At 34.3% G+C, this 27,278-nt stretch overlaps 1 protein-coding gene across 1 annotated transcript in view; it reads right to left on the bottom strand.

Moving 5' to 3' along the window:
* LOC140452949 (uncharacterized) overlaps window positions 1-27,045 on the bottom strand; it is a 57,200-nt gene extending 30,155 nt beyond the window's left edge. The window contains exons 1-2 of the mRNA XM_072547266.1: window positions 26,702-27,045; window positions 14,551-14,767 (exon numbers count right to left, since the gene is read on the bottom strand). Coding sequence (XP_072403367.1) covers window positions 14,551-14,767; window positions 26,702-27,045 — 561 coding nt within the window. The remainder of the gene's footprint in view (window positions 1-14,550; window positions 14,768-26,701) is intronic.
* Window positions 27,046-27,278: the final 233 nt, after the last annotated feature.

Here is a 27,278-nt window from a genome sequence, read left to right as displayed (position 1 = left end):
TATACTGATGCTGATTTCTATGGTAAGAAGCTTTCAACTTCTTCCTAATGTCAGCGAATATTGGAGGTAAGTTTTGGAGATCTTCCATACGGTGAAGTTTCTTAGAAATTTGAGGAAGAGTTGTTGAATTTTCAGAAATTAAACCGAAATAATCACCTGACAATGGAACATGCCTACCAAAATTAACATAAGCTGGAGAGCACTGAGTGGTTTCATGAACAGAAGTTCGAATGGCTTGAGCAACTGAATGAATGTACTGATCCCAAGCTCTATGATCAGAGTAAGTGTAAGATCGAAGAGCAGTAACAATGCTACGATTTACACGTTCAGTGTGGTTAGCTTGCGGATGATAAGCTGCATTGTAGAATATCTTTTGGACCTTATATTTACTTAAAAGATCTTTAAAGGCTTTAGAAATAAATTGTGGACCATTATCACATGATACTATTTGGGGAATACCAAATAGTAAGAACACTTGCTCCTCTAAGAACTTCAAAATAGCTGGAGTTGTAGCCTTACGAAGAGGGCAAACTAAAGGAAATTTGGTGAAGTAATCTACTACTACCAAACAATACGTATTACCTGAATAACTACGTGGATACGGTCCAATAAGGTCTAAAGAGATCATTTGCCAAGGAAAATTAATGTTCCTAAACGAACCCATTAATCCAGCTTGAGGTAGGTTACTCGGCTTGCATGTTGCACAAACTCTACATCTAGAGATGTATTTCTTAACTGAGTTGCGCAGACCAGGCCAGTAATATAACTCAGCTATTTTACTAAATGTTTTATAAAAACCAAAGTGACCTGATGTCACATCATCATGAAAAGTTCTCAAGACTTCATCCCTATTTGCTGTTGGGACTACTATTTTCCAATCAGACATATTCGATAAAGACTCAACTGGACTGATTACATGTTTATACAGGATATTATTCTCTACCTTGAAATCAGGATATCTAGTAGGTTCTTGGGTGACATTATGAATCATCTTTCGATACCAATTATCTGGAGATAAAGTGGACAGATCTAAAAGATTGATATCGAATGTACGTGACAACGCATCTGCAACCACAACACCATTGGCTTTGCGATGAACAATATTATAATCAAAGACAGAAAGCCTACAAATCCAACGGGATTAACGTTGTGACGGATTTTTCATGGAATGTAACCATAATAAAGAACTATGATCTGTGATGATAGTAAACTTACGACCCTCAAGATAGTACCGAAAGGCATCAAGACCATGGATAATTGCAAGAAGTTCTCTCTCTGTGGTGGAATAATTTTTCTGTGCTTTATTGAGCTTTTTGCTGGTATAAGCTATTGGATGTTCCGAACCATCCTTCATTTGAAATAGTACACCACCTGAAGCAGTGTTGGAACAATCTGTCATGAGATAGAAATGCTCTTTAAAATTCGGAGATGTCATGACAGGTGCACTAGTAAGAGCTTCTTTTATACGCCGGAAAGCATCATCGGCTTCTGAAGTCCATGTAATAGTTTGGCCTTTTTTCCTATTTTTAAGGAGATCTGTAAGTGGAGACAACAAAGTAGAATAAGACGGCACAAACCGACGATAATATCCACACATGCCTAATATCCTACGGACTTGGGTAGTAGTCTTAGGTATAGGAAAATCCTTGATAGCAGTAACTTTATCAGGATCAGTCCTTAAACCTTTACTATCGACTACATATCCTAAAAATTTAAGACTAGGACGACAAAACTGACATTTATCTAAATTAATAGTTAAATTAGCCTCTTTGAGACGTAAAAACAACTTATCCAAAATTTCCATATGAAGAGAAAAATCAGGAGTGACAACCAAAATGTCATCCAAATAATAAAAAACATAGGGCTCTAACTGAGGACCAATGACTAAGTCCATCAGACGACACATTGTCTGAGGAGCTGAAACAAGACCAAAAGGCATAGTGACAAACTGAAATAATCCTTTCCCACTAACTGCAAAAGCTGTATACTTTTTACTTTCCTCACTCAAAGGAATCTGTAAAAAAACTTTAGATAGATCGATAGAAGAAATGTACCTAGCATTCTGGAGTTTACTTAGAATGACGTCTATTCGGGGAATAGGATAAGCATCCCGATTTGTAGTAATATTATTCAACTTTCGACCATCGAAGCAAACCCTAAAAGATCCATCTTTTTTCTTGGTTAACCACAAAGGACTACAGTAAGAAGACGTGGAAGGTTCAATGATCTTCAACTCTAACATGGAATCAATTTCCTTTTCCAAGTCAACTTGCCAAGCCTGAGGAATAGGATACTGATATTGTCTAAAAGGTGTGGTATCTCCCACCTCGATAGTGTGAGATATTAAGGATGTACGACCTAACTTGTCTTTCGACGAAAGAGTTATAAATTTAGAGATCATATTCTCTAATTGCCTTTGTTCGGAACTAGATAAACTAGTAAAATCCTGAATAGCACTAAGTAAGGACAGATTAAATTGAGAAATAGAAAAGGAAAAATTAGAACAATTTAGTATGCTATTAAAAGCATTTAAGAAGTCCATACCTAAAATTATAGAATTCTGAACTGAAGGAATAATATAGAATGTAATTTGTTTACATAAATCTGCTACTGTGATTTCAGTTTCAAATTTGCCTGTAATAGACTGAACTGTACCATCTGCAGTAGACACTTGCAGAGAAGAAATGGGCATAATAGAAATCTCAGCATTTTTCAGTAAAGCTAATGAATGTGAACCTATCACAGAAATGTTCGAGCCACTATCTAAAAGAGCTAAACAAGATTGTCCTAAAATCTTAATAGGAAGATAAGGTCTATTATCGTTATGTTTTCTCACTAATAACGAATTCAAATCAAAACAATTATTATCTGATTGATCAAAAATTTTAAATGGTACTAAACTAAACTTATTATCTCTACCTACACAATCAGAGGATGCAATAGGCAAACAAGAAGAATCAGAAATAAAAGAATCCTCCTGAATTGTGGTAGACTCTGGTATAGATACTGGAACTACTACACTGCTACTATTATGTTTATTACTAAAATTTGGGAAGATATTTGGGGAAGATAATCTATGCGAATCAAATGTATTATATTGAGAAGTTACTTCTTGGAATGACTTGGTGTGGTGTGTGTTGGTTTTTTTGGAACAACCCCTTTCCCTTTCCGACTGGAAGGTGGGTTTGGGTGGTTTGACGTGGTTGGACCAGTGATTTCGTTTGATGTAACGGTTTGATTCCCTGATGGGGGTGTGGACGGAGAAACGCTCAGGGGACGGACCTCCGATCGTTCGTTTCCCGAACACCTAAAACAATTGCGTTTGAGGGTATTTTCTTTACCACAACCGTGGCAGAAAATACGGGTACGAGGGATGCCGCAATCATAAAAAGTATGGCCAGACTCACGACAATTCCAGCACACTACAGAACTTACAACTGAGATATTACGCTCAGGGCCCTTAGATTGCCAAGAACGGTGTCTAAAAGGATTTTGGTGACCGAAAGAGTCAGAAGAGTGTTTGGAAGTGGTGGGAGGTTGAGAAGACCAAGATAAAGTTTCCTCCAAACGTTTACATTTCTCGGTGATGTCTGCTATACTGGTGATGTCTACTAAAGCTAATTGTTGGTGATAAAACGGCAATAGACATTTTAGAATAATCTTAATTTTTGCAGAATCTGTTAGAGGAGTCTCAAGGCGACTACACATACCCAAAATGTTATTGATAAACATCGTAACAGACTCATTTGGCTTCTGTTTACGATTTTTGATTTGGTCTAGAAGATCATCTTGAAATGAATATGGAAGAAAATCAGATTTAAGTTTCTGAGCCAAATCAGACCAATTAGAAAAATTATTGCGGTTGTTTCTAAACCACGTAAAAGCTGCGCCTGTAAACAATTCAGCAGAAGCTGCAAAAAGATCATCTTCACTTACTCCTCTCGATACTCGAAGACATTCCACCCTATCCAAAAAAGAAATTACTTGGTCATAATGACCTTCACCAGAAAATGTAATGCCCCATTTATGTACCTGAACAGGTTTGGGGTGTAGAAATGAGTTAGCTGCTTGGACGGAAGAAATAGGAGTTGAAGTAGCAATTGGATTTACTCGTGAATCAAGTTCACCCTCTAGGCTAAGAATTCGGATTGAAATTGAGCGTTTATAAGATTGCTGCTCCTCATTCGAACACGACAATAAATGAACACGGCCTGAGACATGAGCTAGACGTGATATCAGCCTGGAGTATAGGCTATCTTGGACAGTCCCTCTAAAATCGGATATCCTTTAAGCCAAATCATCCACAGTCTCATCAATCTCTTCTTGCTGCTCTAGAAAAGGAATACTTGTGGCAGAAATTTGTCGAAAGCTTCTGTTTCCTTCTTCTTGCCTTAAAGCTCCACGCAATAGTTTGCGTTTTAAATCCACATTGGAAGACTCATCAATATTGATGTCCCTAATTCTCAACTCATAATCTAATTCCTTGACTAATAAATGTTCTACCTTGAATGCAGACATTGTGAAAAAAAAAATAGATGAATAGATGAGTAGACAAAGGAAATAATGTATTACCACTCCACAAAATCAATCGAAGAATAATCTAAGGTTTAAAAAAAAAATATATATATATATATATATCTAAATAAATATGTAACAACACACCACAAAATCAATCCAAGAATAATCTAAAGTTATTCACAAAAATTTTAAAATGGTTAAGTAAAGTTAAGTAAATATAACACAATCCTTGAAGCAACACACAATGGTTTCAACAAGTATATGATTAACAAATAATTGAATATAAAAACCCACCAATATTGGCTAATATATATATATATATATATATATATATATATATATATATATATATATATATATATATATATATATATATATATATATATATAAATAGTAATATCTAAATTATTAAATTCTTATAGTTCAATAATAGTAAAATAGATTGTTAACTGTACACAATGATTAAGAAGGTTAGGGTTTAAATATGAATATAAGTAAACTGCAGCAATACAAGTATACCTATAAATGTAAATCTAATAAGAAAAGATAAATAAATAAGGAAGTTAAAAAAAAATGAACAAAGAGCAACAGGAACAAATTAGAAATAATAAAGAATATTTTGCAAAGAGAAATATACTACAGAATGTACGGTCTGAACTGAGAAAAGGCCCCACGTTGGGCGCCAATGTAACAAAAATATGTTTATGTAGCAAAAATTGTGCTAGAGGAAGTCTGGGTGACTCTATCCAGTGTAGCAAAAGGGTGAACTCTAAAATGCACCTTGATACACCAACGAACTAATATGGGGAATAACGGAAGATGGAAGGGATTAGATATAAATAAATTATGTAAAAGAAATAAATATGAATTTTATGAAGTAAATATGAATTTTCAAATATAACAGAATTAAGTGTTGGCTAGCGACTATGCAGGAGAATGACCACTTGCCACTCAAAGAAGGATTCGGCCAATTTGCATGCCCTACAGAGACCGTAAGATATAAGAACTAATGACGAGAAAACCACCAAGAAATAAACAGATGAAAAGTAAAAGTTGCTCTAGTGAATGCTTGGGCGCCAGGAAGTTAAATGTTTGCTTCCGAGATATCTTGTATTGCTGAAATAAGAAAGATAGGTACTAATTGAAATATTAAATTTTAATCACACCTTTAATAATTACCAAACTTAGGTACAAACTATTTTAAATGCTTATATACTAAACCACCACCTCTTATGTACAATTAACTTAGCTATATTTACAGTAAAATCCCTGAATAATTATAAAACAATTTACCCCTGATATACCCCTTAAAAATTTCAAATTGTGACAAAAGTTAGATCCAATAATAATGTATAAATAATAAATATAATTATATACTACTCACTAATAGTTTAGTTTTCGTTTAAAAATTGTTTAGGGTTTTAAGTAAAAATTCTCAGGATATGTGTGCACACAATAACCTAACAATGAGAAATTCAAGGGAGAGTTATAACCTCATCCCTTGGTAAACAATAAATAAGGATAGTTTTCTTTTATTAAAAATTGAACCAAAAGTTAAAACCTTGAAGAGGACATAAAAAAATTATTTAAAGTAATTGAATGATAATAAAAAAAATAAGTCAGTTCTTCCTGCCGGTTTCCCTCGAAGATAGATGATCCGGTGGAGAACTGGACTCAGGTGGTAACAAGATACCAAACCTGTATTCCCTGGATCAGGTACTATTGGACAAATACGTCACTTTAAACTGCTTCTTACTTTCTCATAAAAAAAAACCAACTTGAAACTCCTTCCCCTTATCCTTATTAAGTGTAACCCCAACTAAAAAATAATTCTTCCCCTGACTTGTAACTGGATTCTTGAGTAGGCGGCTAGGGTGATCCAACTGAAAATATCCTCGTACAAAACAACAAAATAACTCAAATGGTTTCTTCTAAAATAAACGGCTCTTCACATAAAAATAAACTTAAACTAAATTCGGGAAAAAAGTGGACTCCCAGCCGCTCTACTCTGAGATGTTTATTCACTCACATCCAGTTAACAAGTGGCGATTTGACGATGCTACGGCTGACACGCCGATGTACTTTCAGAATCTTAGACAGAGGGCGGGATTTAATGCCAACTTCGAAAATAAAACTTACTGGAGTTATTTAAATATTTAGTTTAAGAATATTTCAATATGAATTTAATTTAGAACGAAATTAAAAGATTCCAGTCACAAAAAGAAGGTAAACGATTATTTAAGTAACGGACTCGTTACAAGCTGTAACTTACTCAGTTTACATGCACATGACTTTTTGTAGTAAAACATAGTCTCACTCTGCTTTTATAAATTGCTTTTTTGTTTTGCATTCTTTTCTGATCAAAGGCATAATATTTTTGAAAGTGTTGACTTTCTGCAAAAACTCTATTGAACACAAGTTGCTTAATCCTCTACTGAATTCCGTGACTATTTTGAGCAAAAAAATTCCACCCCTGAGAAGGGGTGGCAACCACCCCTGGGAAGGAAGTTAGATCCTTCCCAAAAAGGATCTAACCTTGATTAAGTATGGGTGATTTAAATGCCAAGATTGGTAGGAGACAATCGGGAGAATTCATAGGACAGTTTGGGCTTGGAGGAAGAAATGAGCGAGGAGACCGATTGGGTGAATTTGTATAAGAAGAGTTTTTAATTACTAACACTTACTTCAAACTCCCATACAGAAGATTATACACGTAGAAATCACCTCAAGATACTTCAGGCCCCATAGTCAGAAATCAAATAATTACATTATGATTAATAAAAGTTTCCGTAACAGCATTATCGGCAGGAGCCGATATCAAGTCAGACCACAACCCACTGATTTGCAAAATGAGGGTCAGGCTAGAGAAGATTCGACGTAGTGTCAACCCAAAATACGACATCAGACTACTGAAATAACAACGCACAGAACAGAGTGTAAAACAGTGTAAAACAGCAATTTGAATACCGTTATTCAAACTGATTTAATAGGATTCAACCAGGAGCTTGAATAATTGCATAGAGTTTCACAAGACATACAAGAAAAATTCCTCAAACCACTAAAAATTAAGAAAAAATCGTGGATGACAAATGATATTCTAGATATAATGGAAGAGAGGCGAAAGGTCAAAGATCAGGACAAGACATTATACAAAAGAATAGAAAAAGAGATCAAAAAAGCAATCAGAATGGCTAAGGACACACAGCTGAGAGAAGAATGTACGGAAATACAGCTATTACAACAGAAACACGATTTATTCAATATGCACAAAAAAGTTAAAGAAGCTACAGGCTTATACAAGCCTAGAAGAGTTAGATGTTTGACAGACAATCAAGGTAATCCACTACTAAGTGTGGAGGAGAGACTAGACACTTGGAAGAAATATGTGGAACTAACATTTGTAGATGAAAGGAAGATTGCCATTAAAGACATAGAATGCCAAACAGGACCCCCGATTACCATTGAAGAAGTCACGGCCGCTATTAGAAAAACTAAAGATGGTAAAGCTATAGGAAATTTTATACAGAACTCCTAAAACTTATGGACAAACAAGGAATACAATGGATAACGACTATATTTAGAAACAAAATATATATAACTGGAAATATTTCCCAAAGCTGGTTAAAGTCTACCTTCGTAACTATACCAAAAAAATTAAATGCAAAAACATGCGAAGACTACAGAATAATTCTGTGGCTTGGAGATAAAAGGGCCAATATCAAAATGTTCATATTTCAGAAAATCGCAATTGAAGTTTTGGTGAAAAATATTTTTAATTACAGCTTAACCGGCGAACAACCTTTATGTACCAGATTTGACTCAATGTATAATATTTTTGAGCAGAATATGATAGTGTTTTTTATTTTTTTCTAAATTCAAAAGTCTTAGCAAAAAAAATGACTTTGGCCCTTATTGCATAAATGTATGACGTGTTTGTTTCATTGTGTATGACATTGGCCATCACAACAAAAAAAGTAACAATAAAAATAAGAGCATAATTTTAATAATTTATTATGGAGTTACAAAGTTCATTGTAATTCAATGTAAGAAAATTAAAACAAGTAGTAAGAAACTAAAATTGTATCCAAAAATAAAAAAAATATAATTTTTATTATCAAAAATATCGGCCATACTGCTTCCATTATTCTGGTACATTCTCCTCTTCTTGAGGTTCATTTGGAAGGTATTCCACTATTTTATTGTCATCTGCAGTTATTCGTTCAATGAAATGATTGTAATATGTTCGATTTGTATTAGTTATGTACGGTAAAAGTGCCTTTAAGTCCGTTAGTTTTTCTCTGCTTAAACGAAGTGGTTCGTTGTTAAGTGGTAGAAGTGTAGGAAGATGATCACACTGCCTTGTTTTCGTGTGACTTCTGGATATATCCAACGTTTTGAACTCACCATCAAACGAGTGTTTATATAAGATAGCTAGGGTGTCGGTTGAATATTGCATCCATTTAATTTGCAACCACTGAACTGGTTCGTTTGTTTTGAGTGTTCTTTATACGATGCACATAATGAGTATTTAAACATGATTTAAAATTTAAAAACTCCTTTTGTTCCAATTCTAATACTTGTATATGTGGTTTTCTTGGCACCAAACGTATCAAGTTTGCCCAATCTCGAGGCAATTCAATATCCGCAGTAGTACGTTTTTTTGTTTTTTCTATTGCGGCATGAATGCTGTCTGCCTCCATATGAGTATGACCACTCTCAAGAAATTTGTGGTTAATAGTCAAGTTTTTACCTTTAGCTTTCATTTCAGAAACAGTTTGCAGTAACATTGTAGAGAAAAATATATTGCGGTTTTGTCCTCAGCAAGAATCGCTGTACATAGTTACTGTATGAATATTATTATTTTCTTCTGTGAGTTTATGCAGGTAATGGTAAATACAGGAATCAATTTCTTGTCCGCCTCTGCCAGCCACTGTTTCATTCCAAACGTAACATATGGAAGATGATTGTTTTCCCATGGTTTGATAGATAGTGAGGTTAAACGTCCACAGTTGGCGTTTATAAAAACTCAAACCACTTCTGAGGTAGGGAGTAGGCAAGTAACGTAACCTGGATTATTGCATTCTTCTTTATCTCTTCGTTTTGACTCGTAGGCGGACTCAGCTAACTGTAAATGGACTGTTTTTTCTTCTTCGATTGACATTCGTATTGTCTCACTGCTACAGCATTTTAACTGCATCTCAAACTTGTCGCATTTTGCACACGTATAATTTTTAGGCTTATGAAAAGAGAGGTTGTATTCCTCAACAAATACTTTTCTATACATCCAGGCATTTTGCGGTTGAATATTTCTGTCTTTACAATAATTGACATACAGTCGGTACATTTCAGCAATAGATAGGTCGGATGACAAGTACTTCTTGTGCGTATGGGAGCGCGAGTAGTGACTTTGGTAAGCCGGGAATTGGTTTATGTGTTCCCTTATCAAGAGTTTATCATTTTCTGGAACCTTAGATTGCTTTCCATGTTTTCCACGTCCATCTTCCGGACATAAACCTCCGGTAGACCGTTTCTTTTCAACAATTAGTCGAGCTTTCTTCAAACTTATGACAAATGTATTTAAAAACATGTTTTGACACACTTCAATTTTCTTACCACTGTATTGTGATAAAAAATATTTTCTAGTAAACTTTCGCCTACTTTGATTACCATCTGTACGTCATAATCGTTGGAGCTTCTTTTCCTCTTCTTCTATGGAATTTGCTATTAACTGGTTTTGTCCAGAGCTACACAACTGATAAAATCCAGTGAAAAGTCTTTGTCGTTCCTCCTAAGTAAATTTTTCACTGCACTTTTTTTTTGCATATGCAGGCTGCCTTCAGCTGCTTAGCAGGTATTGTTATGTTTCCACAGACTGACGTGTACGCTCTACCTTGAGTTTTCAACGATTTTCTTACATTTCTTATCCACTTTGAAGGATTCCGCTTTCGTTTCCTTGTAGCTTCATCTAGTTTTTCTTTCTTTCTTCCTCTGCGTGATTGATTTTCAGCAGGACCACTCAATTGTGGATTGTTATCTACTACAGTTATTTTGTTAACATCTTCAAACTGCCCTACTTGGTTTTCGTCAGTGTCATTACCAGAATCTGTTGGTACATATTCATCACCACTATCTTCAAACGGTTCTGGATCACTTAAATCTATATTTCCTATGATTTTATTATCTCTGACTGAGGTCGACTCTGTAAGAAAACGATGAAGGTTAGTAATATAAGTAATATTCAAATGTAATTTTGGTACAACAAATTACTTAAGTAAAATTAACACCGGTCATATTATTAGCCACGCCACAAAATGTAACCTCAAAATCGCGATTATTACATTTTAGTGTAATGTTTTAAATTTATCTTATCACTTACCATTATTGTAATCGTCAGTGTTACACATTTTTAAAATCTTTCTTGTCCGTAGATTCTTCTTCTTCCTATGCCGTCCCCATTAACGGAGGTTGGCGACCACATTTTTAAAAGCTTCTCTGTCTTTTGCAACGTGGAATAATTCGTCTACAGTCATGTTTGTCCAGTCTCGAATATTTCGCAGCCATGACTTCCTCTTTCTACCTATTCCCTTTTTGCCATCGACTCTACCCTGCATGATGACCTGCAGAAGGCTATATTTATTATTTCTTAGTATGTGTCCAAGGTATGCAGTCTTGCGTACTTTTATCGTTCTCAACAATTTTTTGTCTTCACCCATTCTTCTCAGCACTTCCTCATTGGTGACCCTGGCAGTCCATGGGATTCTCAACATTCTCCGGTATATCCAAAGTTCAAAGGCTTCAATCTTTTTAACTATTTGCGCTTTTAGTGTCCATGTTTCTACCCCGTACAATAGTTGCGACCAGACGTAACGTTCAACAAACCTCAGTCTCAGCGCAATATTCAGATTTTTGTCACAGAACAATTGTTTGAATTTTAAGAACGCTGCCCTTGCCATTTCTATTCGTACCCGGATCTCTTGGTCTGGATCTAATTCTGTGTTGATGTAAGCTCCCAGATATTTATATTTTGTCACTCTCTCTATTTGCTGTCCACCAAGAGTTAGTTGTTCATTATTTATTGGACTCTTTGATACTATCATAAATTTGGTCTTATCTGTGTTGATGTCAAGTCCCATTTGAATGCATTCACTATTTATTGCATCTAGTAAAGTTTGTAGATCTTCTATACTCTCAGCCATAATTACCTTGTCATCTGCAAATCTCATGATGTTTATGATTTCTCCACCAATTCTTATTCCCTCTTTTCTTTGCCATAAGGCTTTTCTGAATATGACCTGTGAGTACACGTCATTCAGTCTTTTTTAGTTATTTTCTCTTCTTCGCCTAGGACCTCCTTTCCCGCTTTTAGTATGGCTTTTTTCATATCTGCCCATTTAACGCTTCCTTCAGTTAATTTATTTATCTCTGCGTTTAGTTGCTGTTGGCAGTTGTCGTCTTTTAGGTTTTTGATGTTAATTTTGGTGGTTTTAACTTTTTTCTCCGGTTTCCTGAGTTTAGTGTTGACGTTTGCTAGAAATAGATTATAATCCGTATCTGCATCTGCGCTTGGATAGGTTTTTGCACTTTGTACTCCATTACGAAACCTTTTGTTAATCGTTATAAAATCTATTTGGTTTCTGATTATATTGTTGGTGTTATCTTTTAGAGAAGTCCACTTGTATAATCTTCGTAAGGGTAGGTCGTGGTATGTATTTGTTATGACTAATTCTTTCTCCTGGCAGTACTGGACTAGTCTGTCTCCTCTTTCGTTTCTTTTACCTAACCCAAAATTTCCTACTATAGTTCCAGTTTTTCCTCGACCGACTTTAGCATTAAAGTCGCCCATAATTATTTTTACCTCCTGCTTCTTTATGTTTTTTGTTTATGTTTAGAGGTTTGGCTTTCAGCTGAAGTAGCATCATACGTTCGTTAAAGGGAATGAAATTTGTCACAAACTCTTTTAAGTTATTGTTGATAATAATACCAACACCATGGCCCTGTTCTCCAGTGCTTTTGCCTGACTAGAAAATAGTATTATTATCCTTGGTGTAGTTTCCAGACTTTGGCCATCTGACTTCTGAAAGGCCCAATACTTGTATGTCTAATCTCTCCATTTCTAGCATGACTGTTGTTAATTTTCCTGCTTCATAAAGTGTTCTTATATTTCACGTTGCTATGCGTTTTAAATCGCTTACACTAAATTTGTTTCTCCACCCGGGGATTCTTCGCACCCCTGTCCCATTAAAGGGACGCCGGGCACTCGGGGCCACTGTTTGATTTACGTCCATTTGTGGTTGTTCTTGAGAATCCTTAGGGATCTTTAATGCAGTGGTTTCTCCTTGCCTTCTGCATCCTTATGCCGTTGATCTTGGTTCATCCGCCTTTGAGATCGATTTCTCAATCTCAGGACAAAAGAGTGCCCTTCCACTTACCAACTCATCCGCCCGAAGCCGTTGGTCAGTAAGTGGGGGTTTACTTATACCGGCAAACATTCGGTGATTTCGCAGTGTCACAACCGGTTAAATCATAATTACCGCCTGTGATTATTCAGTATCAGACCGGTAAAGAGATTTTCTCTACCGCTCCGATCCTGTAATGACATAGCAGCTGCCCTATGCCATGCTCTCAGTTGATCCGCGGGTGTTTATTTGGCAGAGCCTTATTCACACCTGCCACACATATCTGTAGGACGTTCCCTATCAGCCATTGGGACGTGCCGTGTTGAGGTTGAGAACTACCCCCCTCCGAGTGTGTTTTCCAAGAAGTACTGAAGAGCCTCTACTCAATTCAGAACTCCTCCTTCTTGGAAACTACACCGGCACGGGTCCGTAGATTAACATTCATTTTTTCTTAAAATTCAACTTAAAAACTGAAATTACAATGTACAACTTCTCAACGTGACAATGGCACTACTGATAATGACAGCCGACAACACGGCGGATGCTAAAATGCAGTTATCTCTATCCTTTCACACTACCTAGAAAGACCAATGTAGACAATCGAGAACTGTTTATTTCACAAAATAATAATACTAAAAGGGCCAAAGTTTACTTTGGCCCTTTTAGCTTAACGTTATGTGAATTCATTCATCTTAATAATAATACTAAAAGGGCCAAAGTTTACTTTGGCCCTTTTAGCTTAACGTGATGTGAATTCATTCATCTTGGCCACCATTAAACTTATGGATCGGGTATTGGTTGAAATTGGTAAGAAAAGAAAATCGAATGGCATGGTGTACTTAAAATACCAAAATGTTGACATTGGCCCTTTTAGCTCCAAGCCACAGAATTAGCCTAATGAGCCACTTACTTAAAACAGTTTTAAAAGTGATACTTAACAGAATATATAAAAAATATGAAGAAAAAGTATCATTTTTGGATTCCGCGATACCTAAGACACCCGAGAAGCTCTATTCGCAATACAAGTGCTTATCCAGAGGTGCAGAGATGTCAACTGTAATGTATATATTTGTTTTATCGACTACAAAAAGGCATTTGATAGAGTAAACATGACAGGCTCATATCCATCTTGAAAGAAGCGGTCTTGGATGATACAGACTTGCGAATTATATATAATTAATATTACAACCAAACTGCCAACACTAAAGTGGATGACCAGTTGACAGAGACAATCTCCATAGATAAATGAGTGAGACAAGGATGTATTCTGTCTCCAGTGGTATTTAACATGTACTTGGAGCGTATTTTCGAGCAAGCACTAGGACAACTAGACCAAGGCATTTTAGTTAACGGAGTGCTTCTAAACGACATAAGACATGTTATGAGAAATGAACACAGATATGGCTTATTGCAACTCATTCTTCGGGGCAAGGTATTTGGAAAGACGGGACCAGGGAGAAGAAGAAAAAAAAACTGGTTGGCTTCAAAAACTAAGAAAGTGGTTCAATACGTCTAAAACCAGACTATTCCGAATAATTGTAAGTAAAGTTAGGATAGCTATGCTGATCGCCAACATCCGGAACGGATGGACACCGTAACAAGAAGATAGTTTAATTAAATAAAGTAGTTTACTCACTGTTTTATTTCCTAAATTTCGAACTCGGCAACTGAGATACGCTGATTTCCCAACAAGAGCAGTAACGTTACTGGGAGTCGTCGCATCGAAGTATGGATCAAAACGATTTGGTGGAATTGCAGGTGGTCCCATGGGTAGTGGAGGCAGCATTTCACTATCTGGGAGGGAGTTAAACCCGGTACCAGAAGATGCCATGCCGGAACTTACCAATGGAAACCTAAAAATAAAATAAATATATTACTAAGTTTGGCTGTTGATTTAATTATATTTTATTTTTTCAGCTTGAACTAGACGTAAAATGCTTATTAAGAATATAATATTAGTATTACATATTGCAAATTCTGGTATTTAAAAATCACTGAATATAAAAAAGCTGGGTCGCAGCGATAGCAGCGGTTGAATCATTCAGTTTTATTGATTTGTAAGCGTAATAGTGTATCTCGTGCTATCTTCAGCCACCACGAAACTTATATTTAATATATATATATTTTTTTTTTTTTTTATTTAAAGAAACAAAGTCGCATCCACCCAAAGATTATTAGCGACATTCCTGTAACGTTTGTAATAATATTAAATTAACATTTGTAACAATCAATCATTGTAACAATTAATTAGAATTTGTGAACAATTGAACATTTGTAACAATTAATTAAGTTAAATTTTGTGTAACATATTTATAGATTTTAAGTAACCTAATAAATTGTTCGGAACTAAACTTTTGTTGAGGAGTGATTTCAGGTTATTTGGCAAATTGTAAGACTGTCTTTGATTTACATATTTAGGACAGTCTATCAAGAAGTGCTTTATACTGTCTACTGTATTGCAGGTTTCGCATTTTGGAGGTTCACTATTTGAGAAGGGATAGGCATGAGTATACCTACAGTGTCCAAGTCGTAGACTTGTAATAATAGTTTGGCATTTGGCTGTGGACTTCCATGAAAAAATATCACTTTTGATGGTTCTGAGTTTCGAACTAGAGTCATTCCACTCCCGATTCCACGCACTTAACACCTTATTTTTGAAATAAACTTTTAGATCGCCTTCGATACTCCGACACTCTGTTTCTGATACGTCACTGGTGATAGCGTTACGCGCACTAGTATCTGCTTCTTCATTCCCTTCTATGCCTATATGAGATGGTATCCATAGGAAGTGGACTCTTCTGAAATTTTCTTGAGCTTTCATTAATTCGGCCCTGATAATTTTCCCAATGGGGTGTTTAGGGTATACATTTTGCATAGCTTTGACTGCGCTGAGAGAGTCAGAAAGGACTAGACAACAAGGGATGTTTTTAAGATTTACTTGCTTGATGGCTTTGAGCAAACCAAATAGTTCTGCAGTATAGATGCTGGAATTTAGAGGAAGTTTAAATTGAAAAGTTTCATTTGGTGTTACCACTGCTACTCCAACGCCAAGTTCACCGTTGGATGCATCTGTATAAATTTTAATTAACTCATTGTATTGTTTTATCTAGGATTGAATTTAGTTTAACTTTAAAAATAATAGGACTAGTTTCATGTTTATTATATATACTTAACGCTGTAATGACTTTGGGCTATTCGATAGTCCAAGGTAGATAGTTATTGGTATTTGTTTGAAATACTGTTGGGAATTGAATGTTCAGTCTGGAGCTATATAATCGGATTCTCTCGTAATAAGGTTTGGGGGCACGGGGCTTATTATTGTAATAATTAATATATTTGTTATTAAAAGTATTAAAGTGGAGGGGTTTTTTTATATTTGAGGCTATAGATGTAGCATGCGCTAGAGCTAAGTATATTCTTCGCTAATTTAGAGGTGGCTCGCTGGCTTCGCTCAGTATGCTTTCGGAGGGAGTTGTCCGGAAGGCTCCGAGTGCAATTCTAATACCAGCGTTGTGTATGCTGTCAAGTTTTTTAAGTAGTGTTTTTAAAGCAGATGCATATGCAATTGATCCATAATCTAATTTAGATCTAATTAGTGTTTTATATATTCTCAACAGAGTTTCCTGATCTGATCCCCAATTTCGGTTTGCCAATGTTTTCTATGACAAACTGACATGTTAAAACTGTTTGTTTTATATGTTCTTGCCAAGTAAGTTTTTGATCAAACCACATACCTAAGAACTTTGCCGTTGGTTTAAATGGTAGCATAGTGTTGTATAATTTTGATGTAGGGGGCATTGATGAAACCTTTTTGGAGAAGAGTATACCTGATGTTTTTGTTACTGAAAATGTGAATCCGGTCGTTAAAGACCATTGTTCTAATTGGTTTAGAAAACACTGCAAAGTGTTTGTCATTGATTCGGTGTTATTTCCTTTGATATAGACAACAAGGTCATCTGCGAAAAGTCGAGCCTTTAGAGGTTTAGTAAGGTTGTTAATAATATTATTTATTGCCACTAAGAATAAAGTAGGGCTTAGGACTGATCCTTGGGGTGTTCCATTTTCTTCACTTTTCTCCTCTGAGCGGTTCTGTAAAAAGTTTTTAATAAATTTCAGGCAATTTCCACGAATATTCCATGAATGTAGTTCTTTCAGAATATTGAATTTCCAACAAGTATTGAATGCCCTTTTTAAGTCGAAAAATATTGCAATACAATGTTGTTTGGTTGCTAGCGCTTCATGAATGTCAGATTCTAGATCAAGAATATTGTCAATGCCCGAACGATATTGTCTGAAACCGTTTTGTTCCGGAACTAAACTATTTGATAATTCTAATGTCCACGTTAATCTAAGATTTACCATTTTTTCCATCAATTTGCTCATAGAACATGTTAAGCTGATTGGTCTGTATGAGTCAGGTTCTAGGATTGATTTTTGAGGTTTTAAAAAAGGTAATATAATAGCTTTAGACCAAATTGATGGAAATTTATTATTTTGCCAAATTAAGTTGAAAAGTTGAAGAATAAATAATTTTGCTGAGTAAGGAAGATGTTTTAGAAATATTGCCGGGATATCGTCTGGGCCCGGGTTAGTATTTTTTAATTCGGATAAAGCATTTTCCAGTTCTTCAAAAGTGAAAGGTAGATCTAATGGATCATTTAAATTGTCATTTGCAAAAAGATCAGTATTTTCTATTATTATTTTCCTTTCAAGGAATGTATCATCGTAGTTACTGTTTGAAGACATTTCTCTAAAAGATTCAGCTAGGGTATTAGCTATTTCTTGAGGAGAAGTTGAAATCCTATTGTCAACTTTAATTTAGAAATCATTGGCGTGTATTTCAAACCAGAAATTTTTCTTATTTTTTTCCATACTTCGCTGACAGGAGTTGATGTGTTTATTTCTGAAACATACTTGGACCAGGAAGCCTTCTTAGCTTGTTTTATAATAAGTTGTGTCTTAGCTTTAAGTGATTTGAACATGGTTTTATTTTCAGGTGTTTTATGTCTTTTATATTTATTAAATGCAGTTTTACTTGCTCTAATAGCTGCTCCACATTCTGAGTTCCACCAAGGTACAGGAATCTGATTATTCTTTGTCTTTTTTGATTTTCCAACGAATTGCTCAGCACAGCAATTTTCGAATTTCAACCAATCAGCAGTTTCAGTTTTCCATCTGGGTATGAAAACGTCATGGGTCAGAGCCATAGAGTTTTTTATTACTATAGGATGGTGGTCGCTCCCATAAGTGTATTGTAAAACTTCCCAAAATAATTGAGGTGTGAGTGCAGGGTCACAAAGACTTAGATCAATTGCTGAAAAATTTCTGGTATTTATGTTAAATCTGGTTGGAGATCCGTCATTAAGAAAATTCAATTGAAAATCTGAAATTATATTTTCGACAATTTTTCCTCTAGCATCTGAATAAGAGGAGCCCCAAATAATATTATGGCTATTAAAATCTCCCACGATGATGCGAGAGGATGGTATTTGATTGAATAACTCCTTTAAATCGTTGTACGTTACTTGACGACTGGAGGGTAACTAAACGTTGCAAATAAAATACCTGTTTGATGATTGTATTTCCACGACTACAACTTCCAGATTTATAGCCACTGGAAATTCTTTCGCCGATAGTGATTTTTTTACTAATGTGGCTACACCGCCTGAAGAAAAATTATTATTTGTTATCCTGTCTTTGCGAAAACAGTCATATTGGTTGGAGTTATATTTTTTTGAGGGATTCAGATTAGTTTCCTGTAGGCATATTACATCAAGAGATTGTTCACCAATTAGATGATGGAGCATAGCAAGGCGATGGAAAAAACCATCAATATTCCACTGAAGTAGAGACTTGAATTTAATGTTGGCTTAACTGAGATGTGTCACTTTCCGCTTCCGATGTCTCACTGTTAATATAATTATGGGTTTTTTTCCTTATGGACGTGAATTTACGTTTTATGGATCTTTCCTTTAAATGGGGATAAACTTGACTGAGCATATGGGACAAAGCTGATAGATCTGTGGTATATTCTTTGATTGTAGTTATTGGATCTGTTGACCCCGTAATATTCATTAGGAGCATGTTAAGTTGATCAACGTTTAGAGGGAAAGGTAGAGGGTGATTTTCTATGAAGTTTTTAGCAGGGTCAAGTAAGAGAGAAAATGAGCATTCAGAAGTGCTTGCTGAACTAATTTTAGCTTTTTTAGATTTTGCTTGGACTTTAGGTGGTGAAAAAATGTTACATTCTTTTGAAGATGGATCTGCTTCAGGTGAAATAATTTCATCAAAGTTTCTTTTTGGTTGATTAATCATGTGACTGTCCTTATTTGATGCATCTACTTTGTTCGGTGTCTCCGGGATATTAGAAATAGACATTTGTTCACACTGGGAAGGGTTTGTGTCATTGGATGCTTGCAAGGATATATTTGTTGCGCTGGATACCGATGCTTCATTGTTTTGGTTGGGGTTTAGTTGAGCTAGTGGTTCGGAGCACTGTGAAGCGATGTGTCCTGGCTTCTTGCATCTAAAGCAAACTAAACTATCTTGAGAAATGAATATTCTATATGTCGTGTTGTCCAAAACAAGACTAAATGACTCTGGTAGTGTTAGATTGTGAGGACTGATATAGATTTGTCTTCGAAAACTAAGGATGTAATTGTATTCAAGCATAGAAGCACTTATTTTGAGGAAGGTCATAGGGGAGACAGGAACTATGCCGATTTTTTGTAACTCATTGATTAGCAAATCGTGCGGTATTGAAGGACATACGCCGGAGAGCACAAGTCGTTCTGCTGGTGTAACTAACCTTCTTGCTCTGACAATTTCACCTTGTATTTCTATTTGACCATGATTATTCATAAAATCGTCCACTATTTGTTTATTGGATAAATACATACATATGCGATTATTAGATAATCTAGAAGAGAAGATTATATTTTTCGGTTGAGTTATATTTCCAAGTGGGAGAAGGTAGTCTTGAAGTTTGGTGTTTTCTAAGGCACTAAAGATAATTGCTTGGGACTTTAAAGGAAATTGCACTCTCGACGCTGCCGAAGAGTATAACTGTGATGTGTTTATTTGATTTTGATGGCCTTGTATTGAAGAACTGTTGTGTGATTCCATGTTTGAATTCATTTCAATAAACGTTTATGAAAAGTAAGTCCGACTCTGTACACCTGCTAAAACAGGTATGTCGGTCTTTACTAAAAGCGGTTATTTGCTGGTAAAACTGGATTTGTTTATTAACAACAATAACAAATAATTGAAATTTGCTAATTTTAATGCTAATTTAACTGGATATTATGTAAAGAGTTTATACACTTACAGTTTATTCCAATATATCACTACGATTCACAATTTATAACTTACATTAAACTTTGTTAATGTTAAAAATATTCGGAGCCCACATTGAGTACAACATTATAGTTATCGATGCAGAACCGAACTCCATTTAATATATTTCTTCCTCTACATGTACGGAACAAATTGAAAACTGTGTCGGTGTAATATAAGCGCCGAAGCTTGATATCTCAAACTTCGATAATTTATGTGCAAACTAAAGACTCGTTAGTTTGCACTATTAAAATATAATCATACACATATAAATAAACTAAGATTATTATTTTAAATTGTTTAAAATAAACACCTGTCTTCTGACAAAAAAGTATTCAATTAATTAATACTCTTGGCCAACAAAATTTTAAGTGTTTAACCACTTGATTACCAGGCAATTTTTAATATAAACATAGAGAAAAGAATAAATCAGTTCAGTTTCAGAGAATAATAAAAAGATCAACAATTTAATTAGAAATCTGTATGTTCGTTAACAATCGATAACCAGACCTATAACAAATAGTGAAAGATAATTTTGTTAAATTTAGAATGAAAAAGAAGACAAAGTAATGGATGACAGAAATAACCTTAAATTATATATTGTCTTGCTAACTCTCGTTGCAAATTGTACGGTTATTTAAAATAGCTTTGTATAAATTAACATACCTTGAAAAAACTAAAAATTTAGAGAAATCAGTAATAAACACACAGTTTAATTAGAAAAAGCAGGTTTTTAAAATTACCACAGTTTATGATATAAAATTAAATTAAAAACAAAAAAAAGAAACTGTCATCCGTGGGATTCGATCCACGTTACCGAAGGGACTAAGACCAGAGAACTAGTTTCAGTGTTGCCACGTAGAGAAGAATGAAAATCTCCAAATGACGGAAAAAAAAAGCCACTACATTGTCGCTACCTATCATTATTGCTGAAAAGCCAATCGGGGACAAAAACAGAGATCCGCCGAAGGCGTCACCGGAGGCCCAACCGTCGAAGGCGGAAAATTTTGAGGGTGCTACTCCCAATTTTCACCCAAAACTCGTTAAAATTGTTAAAAAGAAAACAGTTTTGATGCTTTTGTCTAGAAAAAAAAAATGAGTTATGTATGTGCTAAAAATCCGAGCCAAAAAAAAAGATATTCTACTCTTTTAATATGCTATATACATTTTGTATAGCGTACTAAAATAGTAGATTAAAAAATACACCTGCAAGTTTTTACCAGTAATTATATTTTTAATACAAAAGGCCAGAAAAAATCGCACAAAAAACATACCTAAATATAACTGAAAAACCTACTTACTAAAGGTAAACAGAAACTGAACAGTAAACTAACCTATTCTAATAAAAGTAATATGAGCTATAAAAACTTTGAAATGGAATTTAAAAATACATAAAAAAAATTGTGACGTCTAAAAAATTATTCAATGTCACTCAAACTAGAGAAGACTCTTCCTCTTTTGGAAGATTTTCATTACTATAAATATTTTTCATTTTGGACAAGGTTGATCTTCACCCTCGATTAATTTGTTTCTGATTCTAGAGATGGCTCTACTGCGGCATACTACTGTGGTAATTTTTTTAACTTAATCGTAGATTTCTACATGATGACTCTGTAATATTTTTAAACCCTAACATAAATTGCAGTTTTCTATCATTATATCAATTGGCTGAGTTGCCAAGTTGTGTAAACACTAATTTTATCAAATACCTACGCTATAACTTATAATACTAGTAGACCAAGTAAGCAAAGATATCTTTAACACCATCTTTATGTATAATACTTTACTGCTCTGCTGTGTCAGTCGGAATATAATAATTATCTAAACAATTTTATCGACAAAGAAATTATTGCGGCTATATCTGTGAATATCATATTACTATTAAATTGGTACATCATATTATATTACATTTTTGTTGATAGTTAAAAATTAAATGATCTGGTATTATGTAATATTTATACTATCTCAGTCTTTATGGATTATTACATTTTACTATGTCTTCCTCTTCATCAAATTAGTTCATAATAGAAATAGCAAGCAATTTTACTTGAATTTTACAATGAATCATTTACTTGAATTTACAGTCCGTAAACAAAAAATCCTTTTTGATTCGCTGTCCGTATCAGTTATTTTTAATGGGACTGATTGTATTTTTATTTTAATTTTGTTTAGGCTTCTTAATACCATAGTGAAAAGTAATCACATTTTTTATCTCGAAAAAGAAAATCTTGCCCAGGGCATATAAAGTAAAAAATATATAAAGAATAGTAGGAAAATGTAACTTGTCTTTCACACACAATACAAAAAATCAAAAACGCTAATTGAATAATTAAATTACCACGTTAAATATGTAGAACAGAATAATTATTGTATAAATACACAATAACTAATAATACTTTTCGTTATATTTAGATATAGATACCTAATATTAGGCTTATGACAAAAGTAGATAGGTGGTAGACATTGTGGACTATCACGGGTTGTGTTTCTCTGCATGTGCTAGCAGTAGAAAAGACACATCTCTATAAGAAAGGAGAGCATTTGACAACAGCTATAAAAAAAGAAGAAAGGGAAAGATCAATGGAAAGATGGCAAGAAGAGGAGAACAACAAGGCAGATGTTGCCCAGTGGACCAAGATGCTGATCCCGAGCCTAAGGAGACTGGTTAGATTGTTTGTTGTAGGGCGTATCTTCACAGGTTAAGAAAGACAGATACAGATAAATGCCTATACTGCGAATATTCCGTCATTGTTACTCACACAATGCTGGAGTATAATAGATGTACAGTGGAGAGAAACAGAATGTATAAAGAAATAGGTATAATCCCTGTGACTGTAAGAGAGATAATCGTGAAGATGGCGGGAAGTACGGAGGGATGGAATAGTGTTCACAATTACATCCGAGCAGTCATTAAAAAGAAAGAAAACACCAACCGGGCCAACGACAGAGATAAGATCTGATTACTATTTTAATGGGAATAAGCCGCAATTGAAGGTTAAAATAAGTTTATTGACGTTTGAATCTTTGATCTTTGATCTTGCACTGATAACTTGTTTATACTCAAACAATTAATAGAAAAAAGAATAGTAGTTGGTAACAAAGTACATCTAGCCTTCATCGACCTAGAAAAGGCGTATGATACAGTTCCAAGACTTAAATTGTGGCAAGCTATAAGTTGATTGGCTTAAGTTAATTGGCAAATTTTTTAAGTATACAGGGGTAACACTACTTACCTAAAAATCGGAAATAGACTATCAGAGCCAATAAAAGTAACTAAAGGACTAAACCAAGGATGTCGTATGTCACCCTTACTGTTTATTTTATATATGGAGGCAGTCCTCCAAAATTGGAAAAACCAATGCCAGGGAATGGGAATCCACATAGGAAATGACGTAGTGTTCTCCCTGAACTTTGCGGATGACCAAGTCGTCCTAGCTCAAGATTCTTATATTCTAGAATATATGATGAAGCGTCTATACAGAGAATATGTAAAATGGGAGTAAAAGTCAGCATGAAGAAAACAGAATATTTAGTTATCAATTCGGATGCAAGGTTTGAAGTGTTGATCGACGAGGACGTGGAAATCAAACAAGTGGAAACATTTTAATATTTAAGTGCACTCATTGCTAAGAACGGTAGGCAGGATAATAAATACCTGAATCTCTGGCACTGCTATTTTAGTACTTTAAATTAAACTAAACCCCAAATTTTAGGGACTCACAATAGAGGTAGCACAGAAAAATTTCAAAACCCAACCCTCAGAAAAATTGTGAGTATGCCACTGGTTATGCAAGGAGCACTATTGTTTATAAATACTAAAATAATTAACTAAAAACGCCTAAATAGTTTTGTAAAAATAAATAGGTTTTTTATAGATATATTACTTATAGAGTGTAAATTTTATAATATCGTACTTTCAAAATAAAAGTTGCAGTATCTACTATTGTGTAACTCTGTAAGTTTTAGCATGACCGGTTCAAAATTCAAACCGATAACATTTCTATTAAATTTTGTTATAATCCGCCAAAGTGTTGTACAAAGTAATTGATATGATAACCCTGTTAGTATGACGTTTCGTTTGAAGCGTTTCGAAGCCGAACGTAATGCTATCTATTGATGAAAAATACTACCATTGTTTCAGATGGAGCCATCTCCCTACATTACAATTTGAAGGCGGCAGTTCAAGACATAATTCTTTTTAACGAGATTTTTCATATGTTTAGGAAAAAATATTTAACGTTTTATTGCAAATATTGTCCACTTTTACAGTTTTATATATGTTGTTATTAAAACATTTTTCGGTTTCTTACCGGTAACTTTATTATAAGCCGAAACATATTATTTTTTCCTATTGGGACAGAACTGTAAATTCAAAAATTTTCAAAAAATTCATAAGTATTTCTTATAATTATATCTTGATGCTGTAAAAAAATTAACAAAATTCTATGTTTGGTTTTCCCGCTTTATACTTGGAAAAAAGTAGTTTTTTTGAGTTTTTTCAAAAACGAAAACATGAAGTTTGCTTAAAAGTTGTCAAAATACTTCTAGTCATTACATATACCTTGTCAAATTTTTTCAAATTTTTTGAATTTGGAGTTTGTCTTTTGGGGGGTGCAGATCAACGTAAGTCAAACAACAATTTTTATTTTGCTTAATATCTCACTTAACCCTTAGAATACAGCACAACAATTCAACACTTAGTTTATTTCTCTTTTTAGTTTTCACATCAGCCATGTCAGAAAATGTTCTTTCAACATCAGCATTTCCGTGTGGAATCATTAAAATAGCCATTACAATTTTTGAAATATTTTGGAAAAGACATTGGTCGTTAAAATTTTTCATCTCTTTTAATTCAGACCAAAAAGCCACCACTGAATTTTGCTGCAGTTATTCTTTCTCTGCAGTATTAAAATAATTTTTAATTTTAGTTAATTCTAATTAAGCTACATTACTGTCAGCTATGTGGTTAAATTTTTTTAAAACAGTGTTAATATTTATTGTAATGTTTTCGGTATATATGCAATTTAAAACGTTCTTTGGTTCTATGAAATCAAGATTTTCCATCCACTTATCTTTAATGGGAAACCTTTGAATTGAATATGTGGCAGCCTTTTGGTAGAAACTTAAGCATTTTAACTTAAATTGTTGAACATCGTCTTTATTTAAGTCTTTGAAGGCAATATATGTATCTGGGCTAAGCCCAAGTTCGATTTCCCAAGTTCGATTTCTTCTAATGGCAGTAAACAGTGAGGGTGATAAAAGTTGTATGTAAGGGTTCATCAGTAATAAATTCAGCCTTAACAAATTTTCCACACAATTGTCTAATGAATCTTTTACTTTCTTTGACAATAATGGGAAATAAAGTTTTCTTGTATTGGAAAAGACAATTAAATTCATTAAAGAGCGGTAAAATAAAATTTTAGAAAAGAAATTTTAGAAAGAAATTCTAAATACGCTTTAACAAAAGGGTTTAAAAATTCATTAAAAATAAGCTGTTCTACTGAATTTTTATCCTCCAGAACTTCAACTTTAAATAGTTCTAGTAGAATCCGCCATTGGCTAAGTACCCTCTCTACACATTTAGATAACGATAGCCATCGAGTTAAAATTTTGTGTTTTTCCTTTTTAAAAAATACCTGAAATTCTTCCAAAATAGATTGGCGCTTAGGGCTTCTAGAAAAATATGACGAAATATTTTGTAAAAAGGACTCCAAATTAGTTGGTAAATATTCTGATGCAGCAAAAGCTACAAGATGGGCGCTATATCAAACACATCCGCCTGCGATTATATTTTCATTTTTTTTTTAGCAAGTAAGTTTTGAAGGATTCTTTATTTCCCATCATCACAAAGGCATTATCAGAACAATATCCAACAATATTTCTAAAATTGAGATCAAATTTTTTAAGGCAGTGTTCGAATAACAGGAACAATCCTTTAGCTGTTCCTTGATCAACATCCATTTTTATGTAGTCCAAAAGTTACGTTGTTAATTTTTTTTGTCTACAAATCTTACTAAAATGCACTCTTATTTACTCTTTTATTTGAAATGTCTGTACTTTCATCAACCAGAACAGAAAAAAAATATTTTTTAGCTGGCATTGTAAATTATCGCATATTACAGGCGAAAGAACATTTTTTACAATTAAACTACATTTCGTTCTACTTAATGTAATTTTTCCACTCAATGAAGAATCACTAAAGATCAATTTTAATATATCCACAATATGTTTTATAGAATTGAAACTAAAATTATGTGCCACAACCAATAAGGAATATCTTAGATAAGCGATCATCACGTCTTTAGTAACTTTTTTCTGTTCAAAAACATTTATTGCTTTGGTATTGGAAACCTTATCAGAGTTTAATTTATTCTTTACTGTTTTGGTATGTTTTAGTAAATCGGACCTTTTCGTTGACAAATTAATATTACAGCAAATGCACTTAGCTCTACCCTCTGTAGTTTTTAATAACCATCCTGAGAAAAGAGGATCTTCTGATTTCGGATTTTATTTCCGGTAAATGACCGTTTTCTCTGTTATATAAAGTATCTCTTTCTTTAGCTAGGAGGTGAATGGGGAGCGTACCTGTTATGACCTGTAGGGCAATCGTAGAAGTAGTCCGGTATGCGCTTGCTACCTTTAGTAGAGGCTTCCTTTGTGCCTTTGCAAGCAATTCTTTATACTTAGCCATTCTCAAGGCTTCGTACCATACGGGAGCGCCGTATAAGAGAGTAGAATGCACAATCTGAAGGTACATTCTTCTTTTGAGGGCACTTGGACCGCCGATATTTGGCATAATTTTTATTAATGCCGCGGTTCTCTCTTCTGCTCTTTGGACTACTTTCATCAGGTGCTTTGTAAATCTTAGACCTGTGTCTAGTTGGATGCCCAGATATTTAGCACAGTACGTAGGCTCTATACTTGTACTACCTACTACAAAAGCCAGGTTTGGGCAGGCTCTAGGGCCTTTCAAGATCAGAATTTCTGTTTTTTCCTGTTACCAACTCTAGATCTTGTTTCACCATCCAT

The sequence above is a fragment of the Diabrotica undecimpunctata genome, chromosome 11 (assembly GCF_040954645.1).
Source record: "Diabrotica undecimpunctata isolate CICGRU chromosome 11, icDiaUnde3, whole genome shotgun sequence".
Classification (NCBI taxonomy): Eukaryota; Metazoa; Arthropoda; class Insecta; order Coleoptera; family Chrysomelidae; genus Diabrotica; species Diabrotica undecimpunctata.
The sequence above is the reverse complement of the archived record's forward strand: the minus strand, read 5'-3'. Positions and strand labels throughout refer to the sequence as shown.